Source organism: Paramisgurnus dabryanus, chromosome 24 (assembly GCF_030506205.2).
Source record: "Paramisgurnus dabryanus chromosome 24, PD_genome_1.1, whole genome shotgun sequence".
NCBI classification, from domain to species: Eukaryota; Metazoa; Chordata; class Actinopteri; order Cypriniformes; family Cobitidae; genus Paramisgurnus; species Paramisgurnus dabryanus.
The window spans coordinates 6478387-6491481 of record NC_133360.1 but is presented as its reverse complement, the minus strand read 5'-3'; the positions used below and the strand labels follow the sequence as shown (position 1 = coordinate 6491481).

Here is a 13095-nt window from a genome sequence, read left to right as displayed (position 1 = left end):
TACATGCTTGCAAAACAATAACTTCTTTACAAAAAGCAAGTTCGACACGACTATGCCATAGAGCAGAAAATGACTCAGAAACGCGAGGGAAATACAGGAAATTATCTGAATCCGAGCCGTGGGGATTCATTTAAGAGCTCTTACCACAGCAACAGTTCCAAGGACATGCATCTCTGTGATGAGATGTTAGGTTAAATAGTTTGGGATAAGGCTGTGTTGTGTGTCCTTGGAGAACCTGCACACCGGCAGAAGCGTCTGAAGTGACAATGGCATGATTTCGCCACACGCCCTCGATCGGTTATTTATAGCACCACGACTCCGTACAGAATTTAAAAATGTTTTTTTTTTGCCTGCACAGTGTACAAAATGGCCAAATGTACCCAGGCCTATTTCGATTCAAAGTCCTGTATCAATTTCAGCACCTCTTCACTAAAACGATCTCCATCACAATTTCAGGAGGAAAGACGGAATTATTTTTCAACATAAAGCCATGCAAGGAATGGAATCTGTTTCGGAAATTGGACCTTTGGGATGTAAATGGGATCTGAGAGAGGCCCAGGAGAGCTTTTACGAAGGCATTCAAAAGCAATGAAATGTGTGAAAAGTTTCTTAAGGCCAAAGTATAGTCAATTTTTTACGTGTACGCAAGGGTACAGTGCGCATGACGCAATTTTCGTCAACAGAAGAAACCGGTTGCGCATGCGCATACAGGAGAATGTAATATGGGTGATTCTCGTGAAATTAGACTTGCGAGGTGTCATGAAACATTTTGATAATAAAAGTAAATGCTATCAAAATAATAAGCATACAGTTATAAACATCTTTTTATGTACTGTTTTGCACATTTCAAATGACATCACACAAACCAATTTAGTTTTTTCCCCACATTTAAGGGGAAAATTTTCATTACCGCAACGTGTCCATTACTGGATTTGGGTTATTTGACATGGAAATATTTATAATAAATAATAAAAAATAAAAGGTTCAGTGCATGTTATACTATAAACATTTACAGTAAAGAAACATGTGGTATTTGGTGATCATTGGTTAATGTTGAGACAATAATAAGGAATATAAATGTGTCCAAGACCAATTTTTTCATCCTCCGCAACAATTTTCAATCATTGTTTAAGCCCTCAATGAACTAACATTTTCAAACATAATTGACTGTGACACTCAAGATGGCTACCAAGTTAGCAGTTCTTATTTTTTCTATCTAGATAAAAGTTAAAATTTTGTTTGTCATAGTACCTAGACAACTTTTTAGTTCTCATTACCGAAACATGAGTTTGTAAGGGCATATATTTAATGTAATATCATACTGCGGTAATTATAATTTTTTGATAATGATAATCTAAAAAATTGAAATAATTCTATAGGAAATATATTTTAAATCCTCTAAAAGAGGATTCAGACCTTAATCTTAAATGTGCAAAAAAATTGGCTTCAAGGGCTTTTTAAAAATTCTGATGCTGGACACCTTCTAAATCCGGATTTCGTGAGAATCACCCATATGTAACCCAGGAGATGCATTGCATTTTGTTGCAATGTGCATGCGTATACGTCTGTGTACACGTACGAGTCAAATAAACTATACTTATGCGTACGTTCCCCTTGATATAAAAAACAGACTATACGTACAGAAAAATACGTAATGATGAGTAACTCTTCAAGATTAAAGATAACAAAAGAAAAAGATGACAAATAATGAATGGATTTGTAAAAGGGTGTATCATTTTGTTGATAAGCAGCAGGTGAGGGACCCCATTCTTACGCACGGCGGGCGGCCCGTCAGCTGGTCAGTAGGCGTTCAAAGTGGACATTTGTAGGAGTGTGACAAAAGAAAACACAATAGCGCTCAGACAGACTTTAAGTGTAATGTGTTGCAGGACACGGGCAGTAAACAACTTGACTGTGATGTTTCTTCGCCTCAGTTGGCATTAACAAGTAATTGGACATTGGACGTGCGCTCGCAACTAAAACAGGCAAAGCGACCCTATCATGTTTTAACTGTTTGGAAACCACAACCCCTTTAAAAAAATGCTATGGCTTGGGGTTAGTCTGACAGTATTGCATTAGTAGCAGCACTAAGGTCATGGGTTCATCCCTCAAACATAGTGATAAAAAACGAATATGTTCAAAGCATCTAGCAAATGCATAAATGTAAATGTAATAACGCATACAAAAATAATGTCATCATTTATTTTAAAGCATCTGATGATATCAGACCCTGACCTTTTTGAAATTATGCTGTTTACATGCGGTTCCTGTAGCTTACTTGCTACAGCACTGCATTAGGAATGCAAAGGGCATGGGTTCGATTCCAGGATCACAGATACAAATGTACTTGGATGAAAGCATCTACATTAATGACATTCTTGATTTAGCAATCATTTGACAACGATTGCTACAAGCTCCCCCATTGGTTTGTTTACCAATAGAGATGTCTGGTACATGGCCAGCGGAGAGTATTTAACACCGCACAAAGCGAGCAAGCGTGGGTGTATAGATAGTGGGTGTGTGGGAGCCACGGCATGCAACCGGGAGTGGGTGAGAAGAAAGACAGCATGAAAGATAAAGAGACAGAGAGACAGCAACCCCCTCCTCCCTCTCAGGCACAATAAACCCTGAGGCTTTTACCACAGGCGGCGGTGTGGCACATTAATGACTAGAGACGGAGGCAGTGTGGATATTGATGGACACGTGGGAGGTCTGGCACAAATAGGGCTCGGCACCAAAAGGCTTTTGATGTAAAACCCGACTGAAGATGAGCAGTGGCTCTGGTTTTTTTAAAATGCTGGCTGGTTGCAGACATGTGAAGAGCATGATATTACAGCTTTCAGAGGTGTTGCGTATAACAGCCTTAAACATATAGAGGTCAAGGAGAGAATATAAGGTGGAGATTTGTTTTCTGTTGAGCGAGCTATGAAAGTGATACGGAAAGAGTGTGCTGCCCTCTTGTGGACAAATTAGGTGCAATTTTTTGACTAAAAATGCACAAAAGTATAAATCACACACAAAGAGTCGCATTTCATACGTAAAACATTTATTGGATATTGCGTACAAAAAAAAAGACAAATGAAAGTAAAATAGATGAAAATGAATGAGACTTGCTATTTCAGCCCTTTCAAAGTCCTCGTACAATGTTTAACCCTTCACAATTTCTAATTTATAGCTCACAATTCGTTATGGCTCAATTTCTACCCTTTTGACGGTAGTTCAAATTTCTATACAGTAAATAACTACAACTGCATCGGCAGATTGACAATTTCGTTAAAAAAATTCAAAGCACATTGTATCTGATACATTCATCACAGCCCTGTCTAATAAAACCTGACAATAAAAAGGAAATTAAATTCCTTACGAAAACAGTGTTTGTAACTAACAGAAACTAAAAATGAAATTCACAGATGTAGAGTGTTTTTCAGTAAATTTCTTACGAAGTAAAAACAAAAGAGGAAGATTTTATTAGCTCAGAGGCCAAGTTACAAATGTACGCAAATACAATTACACTTGGGCTTAAATTCACTTGCTAAACAAACCCGTGATACATCAGGTAAATGTTTACATTACCTTCGAAATAACCCCAAAAAGTAAACGTAAATTAGGGCGACCCCATTAAACTAATTTATTAAAAATCTAAATTGTTTCTCAGGTCAACTGTTTTATACATGGCATGCGCCCAAAGACATTTCATCTCAATTTCAATTTTATTTGTGTAAAAGCACTACGCTTGTGCTTTAGGATTTATTTGCAGTGCACTACGGTTAAAAAATGCTGAGGAAACACGGTTATAGCTAAAAATCAGATCGCAGTGTAATTGAACATTATGCAATCGTTTTCTAAAAAATCTGGTCAAATTTGTTAGCAATGTCCCCCTACTCATTAACTTACTTATATAAAAATATTCGTTGCATGCATAATTGACTGAAAAACACATAAAACATAAAACAGTTCGAAAAACAAAACACAACAGACCTAACAGGGTGGAACGATAAAGATTACGTGGATTTCACAAATACTATGAATTCAAAACTTTTACTTTATTTGAGGTGTTTTAAGCAAACTGAAAAAGAAAATTGAAGAAATTATTTAATTCATCACAATATTTATGAACACTAAAGCTGGATTCACACCAAACGCAGTAGAGTAGGCAAAAATGCGCTATTCACACGTAGTTGGACGCTTGAACATTTTGAGTTTACTCGCTTCATTCGCACGTGAAATAGTTGTCATTAAGACATTCAAGCAAAAATTCGCATCACGTCACTACTAGAGCAAGTTACTGATTGGCTAACCCAGCCCAATTTTTCACCGAAGTTCAGATTTTTCAACTCGCGCGTTTCCTGCGGCACTGCTCAATACGCATCATTCGCGCAAAGTAAATGTGCAAATGAGGCGGATTTGCGTCTATCGCGCCGCACTAAACGCCTTATTCGCGCCCAAAACGTGTAAACGCATCTTTACATTAAAATCACTCACGCTTGACGCCTCTATTGCAACTGGTGTGAACACAGCATTACAAGGTTATTCAATCTCTTTGGTTAACCTAACTGAACATTCACGTAAAAGTGTTGATACTAAGAAAGACTACTGATCGTACGATCAACTCAAATTTAAATGCAAAACAATACATCCAGATAAATTCATTGAATCTGACACCTAAACTTTACCATCAACATGACCTAGGACTGCATTTAGTAAATTTACGTTGCCGAATCTACAAACTAAAAAACAACTTATTTCTCTTATTCAAACACACTTCATACTATGTGAAGCGATCGAAATACACGATTATAAAAAATTTAGTATTGCAAATCAGTAATCTTTCGGAAATCTTTTCCACCCTGTTCATCTGATTGGCAAAGCATAAAACAAAAACAATAGGTGTACTAAGCGACTGTCAGTTACATGATATAATAGTGCACTACAGAACACAAACCAAGGAGCATAGACGCCCCCGTCAGAGCATCCCATAATAATTCCCCCATTCATAAACCTGCAATGACAAGAATCTGCATATCTATGAAAATGATTCATGCCGATTCTTTAGTCACTGGTTTACACAAATAATCTCTAATTTCATATCATTTGACTCATTCTCGCATGGTATTTTGCCACACTTTGGAAGCGTTTCAACTCCTATGATGCTGTCTGAGGCTATTCATTAACGAATACGGCAGAAAAATAGCATTGTTTGCCGCAATTCGTGATTAACTGGCTTTAAAAACGAGGTCCGTAAAAATAGAGGGGATGAAAGTTAAGAAATCATGATTGAAAAATACAAAAGTAGTGGCTCTACAAAAAGACTCGATTTCTGGAAGAAAAATACTAAAAGTTAAAAATGCATCACATGACGGCACATTCTCTGGATCGGGTCTTTGGATCTCCCTGAAACAGAACAAACAGTAGACAGATATTAAATAAAAAAAATTAAATAAAAATCTCTGCAAGTTCACAAAAATGCATTCTAATGAAGCACTTTAAAAGCATTAAAATGAAGAGCAAAAAGTCAGTTCAGTTTGTAATGGATTAATGCATTTTATATTCAAGACATCCAACACCAATTAATCCTGTTTACTTAAACTTTTAGCTGGTTTAACCATTTAAATGTCAAGTTCCCATTAGCATGTACATTTTAATATAAAGACAAACTATATATCTTTGGAAAGGTAAAAAAATATAGTTTTTCATATTTTACAACATTTTAGCATAAATAATAATGCAGTGACTGTAATTTATTAATTTGTGACAAGAGTATGCAGCAAACCGTTGACACCTTGTGGCCGTTGTTGGTAAAACCACTAAAAGTGTGACAAACCTAATTTTTTGGATAATTTTATGTATAAAACATATACTTTGTTGCATTATTTTTATTTATTACAATAAATGTAAAGTGCTAAAACAATTTTTGTGTTTTCTTTCAAACAAGACAAAGATTAGGCTTCTAGACCAAAGAAAAATGTCAGAGTAATATTAAAGGCGGGGTGCGTGATTTTTGAAAGACCGACATTGTTGCCTGGGTTGCGTATGTGTGGGGCAGGTCTATCAAAATAAGGTCCAGATTTTATTGGAGTAGGGGTGTGTTTGTTTAGGTGATTTAAAATCTCAACACCGGCTTTCAGAGTTCATCCACCCCACCTTTAATTTAAAGAAGTGTACATCACGTTTTAACCCCCCACCCACTCAAAAAGGGGTGCGCCAGTAAGGAACAAAAATACATGATGTGTCTATACGACAACCAGAGCACAGACTAACCTGTTGATGGAAAAGATCTTCATCTCCAAATTCTCCATCCTCATCATCACCATTCTCTATCTCCACCACACTTTTCATGACGGTTCGTGTGGCCACTTCCTAAAAGCAAAAGTTTCCATGTCAGAGGCACAAAACTATCAAAATACAGTACAAATTAAGCAGACTTCATACCTCTCCGCTTGAATTGATCAACGCGGTGAGGAAATTCTCTCCGGTGCCCCAAGAGCTCTGGCTCTTCCAAAGCAGGTCTGAGGGGGGGTTGTGGGACACGCCGGCATCGGCGCTCCACACCTGTGAACCGTAACATCAGAATAAACAGCTGAACGCATATTAAATATGTTGAAATGAAGAGCAGACGTTATGGTCCGGTTTGCTTACCGTTACTGTCTGGCCAGCCTTCAGGACAAACTTGGGGCTGAACTTGTAAGTGATCTCTTCCTCTCCGATCTGCCTCTTTAGTCGCCAGCTGCCCAGAGATTGATCCTAAATTTGAAACAAACAATATCAATATTTCCTCTTTGGTGAACCAAAGTTTATCTCACATTAGGTTTGGGATCATTTGGACCTTATCGGAGCTGTTCCTGAGAGTGACCGATTTTCCATCCAGATTGATTTCTTCGATGCTGACGCTGCCCTTGGCTTCTGCTTTCTGGCTGATGTGAAATTTGGAGGCACCAGTGGAGCCTTCCTCAAGCTCGACACGCTTTCTCTTTGCACGGGAGGTACGTGAAGAACTGCTGCTGCTGCTGGCAACGGTGCGGGACACCGTCACTCGAGAAGACGGGCTGGGGGACAACTTCAGCCTAAACAAAAAAATGCAAACTTAAAATGCTTACAATAACAAGCGAGAACTACGAACGGGCAACCGCACCGTGAAAATATTTGTCATTCAAGTCTAGTCTGCTTACCTTTCCTTCCTATTACACGTCGTCCAAATATAGGTGGCCTAGCTCCCTGTGGCTCTTCCTCTCTACGTCTTCATGCTAAGTCTAATGACAACCCCTTGTGGGCGATCCGTTATCTGTTTGCTCATCGGCTAGAGGACGAAATAATTATCGCTCCAGCGTGACATTTTACAATCCGTCTCACTTCTCAGCGCAAAAATGTGAAGTGGATTTAAAGAACGTTCGCATCGCAGGTGTCTGTGAAAATGACAGTATGACGTCAAGCAATAAGAACCAGCTGCTATAACAACATCAGCGGCAGGAGACAAGTGTGTCTGCCTGGAGTGATGTTAAACGCTCGAAAATGGCACGATGATCAACAGCACTTCAGGCCTCAAGCATGCTTAAACACGTCTGAAGAACGAGCTTCCTTCCTCGACAGCATTTTTGACCACAGGGTACTTTGAATACCTAGCATTTCAAAACCTAGTAAGCATTTTAGGAATAGTAAGCATTGCAAATTATAGTGAGTGTCCTACCTAAACTGCATTTTTGGCCTCAAACACATTAAAACCTAGCATGTCGCCTTAATTTGTGCAGTATATGCACATTTGAACAATTCAAAAGCATTCCCGAGCCTACCATTCTTGTCATTTTTGCTTAATTGTACACTTGTGAGTGATCCCAGATACAAGGCTAGTATTATGTAAGAACAGTCAAGACTGAACCGGCAGGTGTGTGGTATGCGCTCACCTGTGCTCTTCTCCCTCCAGGAGCTTCCTGTAGGCATTAATCTCCATGTCCAGGGCCAGTTTCACATCCAGCAGCTCTTGGTACTCGTTCAGCTGTTGCTGCATGCACTCCCTCATCTCAGCCATCTCACGCTCTTTGGCGTCCAGCTGTCGCCGGTACTTATCCCTGTCGCTGGCCAACAAGCCTTCCAGCTCGCGGATACGCTCCTCGGCGGACGACGCCTGCGGGTGAACAAAAACTCCTTTGTGAATACGCACAACACCCCCAAGAAGTGTATGATATCTTTGCATATTGTACTGTAAAAGGAGCACATACCTGTTTCTGCAAGGCACTGAGCTGATAGTTCAGGCCCTCGATCCTCATGTGGGCTTCCTGCAGCTCTTCGCGAGCGGTGAGCACCGCCTTATCATTCATGTCGGATGATACCTTTGCATTATCCAGCTGCAATAAAAAAAAATTGTTTACTTTGCTCTACATCAAGTGATAAAGGTTTAATAAGTCACCAACGTTGCTTTCTTTTAGTACCTTGGCCATAAAAGTCTGACGCAGCTCGTCCTTGTAAATCTGCACTTGTTCCTCATGCTGTCTGCGTAGGTCCTGCAGCGCCTGCGCAAGTTTGTATTCATAGTCCTGCTGCGCCCCGCTGTCCACCTCCACCGTACGCCTACTTTGCCGTTTGCGCGTCTCGCGCACCTCCTAGGAAAAACATTCGTTATTCGATACTGCCCTTTGACCTATGCTTTTATTGGTTGGTTGGTTTATTTAAAAGTACTGACCTCTTCAAACATAGACTTCCTGAACTCCAGCTCCTCTTGCAGACTCTGGCTGCGGTTCTCTGCATCCACCCTCAACAAGGTCTCATCCTCCAGCTGTTTCTTAGCCACACCGTGAGCATCTTCAGCCTGAAGGGACACAAAAGGCACTTCTGTTAGCACCAGGCGAGGAGAACTTAGTACTTTAAATGTAAAGATGTCTTACTTTAGCGAGCTGAGCCTTCAGGTCGGCCAGTTCTGCAGAGAGGGATTTGTTTTCGCCACGAGCCGTGTTGAGTGCAGCCTCGTTTTTGTTGAACTGGGCTTCCAGTTCTTTGATACGGGCAAGTGCCTTAACCAAATCTCCATCCTTCTTCTTATAGCTGGAAAAGATTTTTCATATGTCAGTTTTGTTTGTAATAAAGTGGAAAGCTGTATTTAACTCTTTCACCGCCAGCGTTTTTAAAAAAAGTTGCCAGCCAGCGCCAGCGTTTTTCATGATTTTCACCAAAGTTTAATGCCTTCCAGAAAATGTTCTTCTTTAAATATATAAACATACAATATACCAAATGAAAGAACAGACCCTCTGCTTTCAAACAAAAAAACCCGTTTCATCCTACCTTTAGTGGTTCTTTTGCAATCAGCTTTTGAATATGGGTAGGTTTTTGCAAAAACACCATATTTTGAGCAAAAAGCAGATATAATTCCATTTTTATGACGGACTTTTCATAGAGATCCGATTCAGAGCGATCTTTAAAACAGACACGGACATGCAGCAGCTTGGCATAGGGCAATACTTCCGGTTTTAAAAAGTTGCGGAAGGGCGCCACCTGGTGGATAATAGCGGTATTGCGGAAAGACGGAATATCTCGTCATTGGCGGGGAAGCGTTTTCTCTTAATTGACGAGAAATCTCGTCAATGGCGGGGAAAGAGTTAAGGTTATAAGTCGGTCAAAGATCAGGGTTTCCTGCAGCACTTTTCAGTTCAGGCAGCCCGCCTAAACCGAGAAACCCTACCGCCTTAACTAGGTTGTAAAAAAAAAATTGCTGCAAAAAAGGCCGTCAAGTGCATCTCGGAGAATAGTTGATAAAACACGTGTCCATGAGAACTGTAAATGGACTTATGTGTTGGCGGTTATTTAAGCCTGTTATTGTATTCGTCTATAGTTCTTGCAAATTTAAAGTCAGTTAGCTGGTAATTTTGTTGTTTGAGCAACCTGCTAGCTAGGTTTTACGTGCCTGTTGATTAGATATAATTGTGGAGTGCTCTGCTCACGTTATTTACATGCATTATTTACATGCTACAGTAGTTAGACTCCTTTAAGATAATGTAATTAATAGTGGGAAATAATCAGTTTTTATAGTTTTTGTGCTATCTATCATTGTTTGCCAGACATTCTCTAACATCTGCTTTAGTTTGTGTTTATTAACCCTTTAGTTTCACTTCATAACGCAGCTATTCACAGAGATTTAATTCATTAATAACCTATTATGTGTTCATTTTCTGTCACAGTTTCTTCAAAATTAAGTTTTATTTAAGTGTTTTAAATTTTTTTAAAAATAATTTTCTTCATAACGCGTACGCCCCGCCCCTTTGATTGCACGCCCCCCGGGCCCCGCCCAACCCTACCACCTTAACTAACACATTTTCTTCAGGAAACCCTGAAGATGTTCATACAGATTTATTAAGGAATGCCGATAAACTTCTGTGAAAATCCCGTTTACTAAGAATACCATCTACCGGTAGGGACCGATAGTTTTGCTTTTTTACTTCTTGTTTCAAATTACGATGTCGTGAAATCGCAGCTGTGCAGAGAATACAAACCGCAATTCTTTTGTCATTTTTACCCAATTCATAATAATCACACAGCAAGATTTCTGATGAATATATCGATCTATCACTAACGTAAACATTTTTCATCAAAATTGTGATCTCTGTTGTATGCAATATAAATAAATTGTAAATATCAATTCACCCAGAGTCATATACTCTGTGTTGTGCGTAACAATGCATAATTTATTTAACCTTACCGCTAAAATGAATAGAGCAAAACGCATTTTAACTTAACTCTTTCAGTTACAGTACTTGTTTGAATTACTAAGATTTTCTAAATGAATGTCACCATGACCACGATGACTCATGTTGGCATAAAAAAACCCAAACCACTTAGAAATGCGTGCCAAATGTAGGTACATGGCATAATGCAACTTGCTGCGTGTGGTTGAAGCAGTTACCCACATAGCAACACACTTCCTGTTTGATGTATTCATTAGCAACAAGACAAACAAGATAGCATTCGAAGTGAAATGTATGCAACTAAGTAGAAAACCCCTTTGTACAGGTGGGATAAAGAAACGACCAATAAAACGCGCATTCTTGTAAGCCTTTGCAGATTCGCATTATCTGAAGCAGCAGATGGATACGGATTAAGTAAGCCTGGTTAAGTAAGCTAAAATCAAGTTTAAATGCATCTACTGACTTAAAGCTTTATGGGTACTTAAAAGAGAAAGAGTAAAGGTCTAATATGGTAAAACTGTTTATGCAAAAATGTGATTACTTACTTCTTAGAGACCTCCTCAAGCTCAGAATTGGCTTTTCCGAGATCGATCTGAAGTTTGGCTCTTTCCCGGGCGGTTTCGTCAAGCACACGTCTGGCATCGGCAAGTTCAGCCTCGTAGAGAGTTTTAATCCCAGAAACCTTGACAGAAAAAGATCTATTCAGGTTTGTTGTGTTACGCCCAAAACAAACACAAGCTCAACGTTAATATTTACTTATACAAATGAGTTACAACTATGTAAGCTAAATCAACAAATGACCCACAACTAATTATTTAATCATCCGTACCGTCCACACAGTCCTCAGGATAGGTACAGTTTACATTTAAAATGAGTGTGAAAATGTCTGGAGGGGTTTTAAAACGTTTTTATTACCCGTTTTCATGCAAAAACGGCATAAACCTTTTTTGAAACATCTCTCGGTTTATTTTTTGAGGGGGGAGTTTCATATGGTCCCCGTTCACAACAAAGGGGGAGCAGATGGTCGAGTTCAGATTCAAATTTGAAAGACCTTGGCCACACCCAAAGCATAAGGAAAACGCCCAAACACACCAGGAAAAAACTCAAAGCACAGAAATCAAATAAAAACAATTCACTACGACTTCACACTGGGAAGATGTTAAAATTTACACAAAGTCCACCTAACACGTTCACGTGCATATAGGAAAATCTCAATATTCAAAGCAAAATGTACTGACCCTGCCCGTTTACGAGTAAAATCCTCAAGTATTTTGCCATGCGTTTATGTGGTTATGTAAAGTATTGCAACACTTTACATATATATTTGTCCTGTGGATTTTATTGAAAATAAAACGATTTCCATGGACGTCCTAAGTAAAACCAACGCGTGGTGTCCACGCGCGACTTTTCAAATGTTGCATAACCGTGCACAACTCCAACAAAGTTTTATTCAACTATAAACAAATAAAAAAAACGAACGTCGATGAAATAACGTTACAAACTAGAAGGGCAATGCACATCACACACATCGATATCCAAAACGTAAGGTTACAATAAAGTTTATATAACCTGATAAACTAAAAGCTTTCATGTATGAAAATACACACAAAAAGACAACCACGCGCCTCAATTCATCTCGCATTTAACAACGCATCTAACCCGTGGCGTGAAATTACTTAAACTCAAGTGAATTAAAGTTTAAAAGAGACTTTCCTCAAACTTTAAACTTGTTTACTTAAATCATAGTAAGTTTTTATTAGCAAAAAATGCAATGAAAAGCGACAGAAAGAAGCACGCGTACCTCTTTGGTGCTGACTTCCTCCTTCTCAGACACTTTCACGAGCAGTCGGTCGTTCTCGAGCTCGAGCGCCCGAACGCGGTCGATGTACACGGCCAGTCGGTCGTTGAGCGCGCTCAGTTCCTGCTTCTCCTGCAAGCGAGAGATCCGCGCGGGGCTCAGCGGCGTCTTCGCGGCCGACGCACGGCTGGACTCGCGGCTCGGGGTTGCGGTCGCCATATCGCTTCACGCTATAGACCCTCTTTATCTCAAACGAAAACGAAAACAAAACTCCTTCCCCGAGGCGATAGAGCTCTGCTTCGGCCCGGTTTTTGCAGTGGCACCCGACTTGTAGTAGAAACGGCGTTCCTACGGTGTCTGGAAGTTCTCGTTTGTGGGTTTTTTGAATGAAAGTATTTTTGTAGTCCTGCTGCTGGTTGGCTGTGTTTGAAACGGAGGTGTGAAAAGAAAATGGCCGCCGTCAACGTAAAACCGCGCCAAAACTTGGTCGCAAGAGATTATGGGCATTGTAGTTCGAATGGAAACGTCAAATATATACAAAAAAATGTTTTTATAAAGTAAAATATTTGTGAGAGAATTCTAGTGTTGCCAAAAGCAAAATTAACTAAATATATCAACGTACCAACGTCACAC

General features: G+C 39.5%; 1 protein-coding gene across 1 annotated transcript; it reads right to left on the bottom strand.

The window, feature by feature from the left end:
* Positions 1 to 3939: 3939 nt before the first annotated feature.
* On the bottom strand, positions 3940 to 12907 carry lmnb2 (lamin B2). Its single transcript, XM_065244429.1, has 12 exons — positions 12466 to 12907; positions 11210 to 11346; positions 8874 to 9030; positions 8672 to 8797; positions 8421 to 8591; positions 8211 to 8336; positions 7896 to 8116; positions 6824 to 7061; positions 6637 to 6741; positions 6430 to 6549; positions 6259 to 6357; positions 3940 to 5391 (listed from the first exon to the last, which is right to left on the bottom strand). Exons 1-12 carry the CDS (start codon positions 12679 to 12681, stop codon positions 5350 to 5352), a joined length of 1758 nt encoding a protein of 585 aa, XP_065100501.1. The 5' UTR covers positions 12682 to 12907; the 3' UTR covers positions 3940 to 5349.
* Positions 12908 to 13095: the final 188 nt, after the last annotated feature.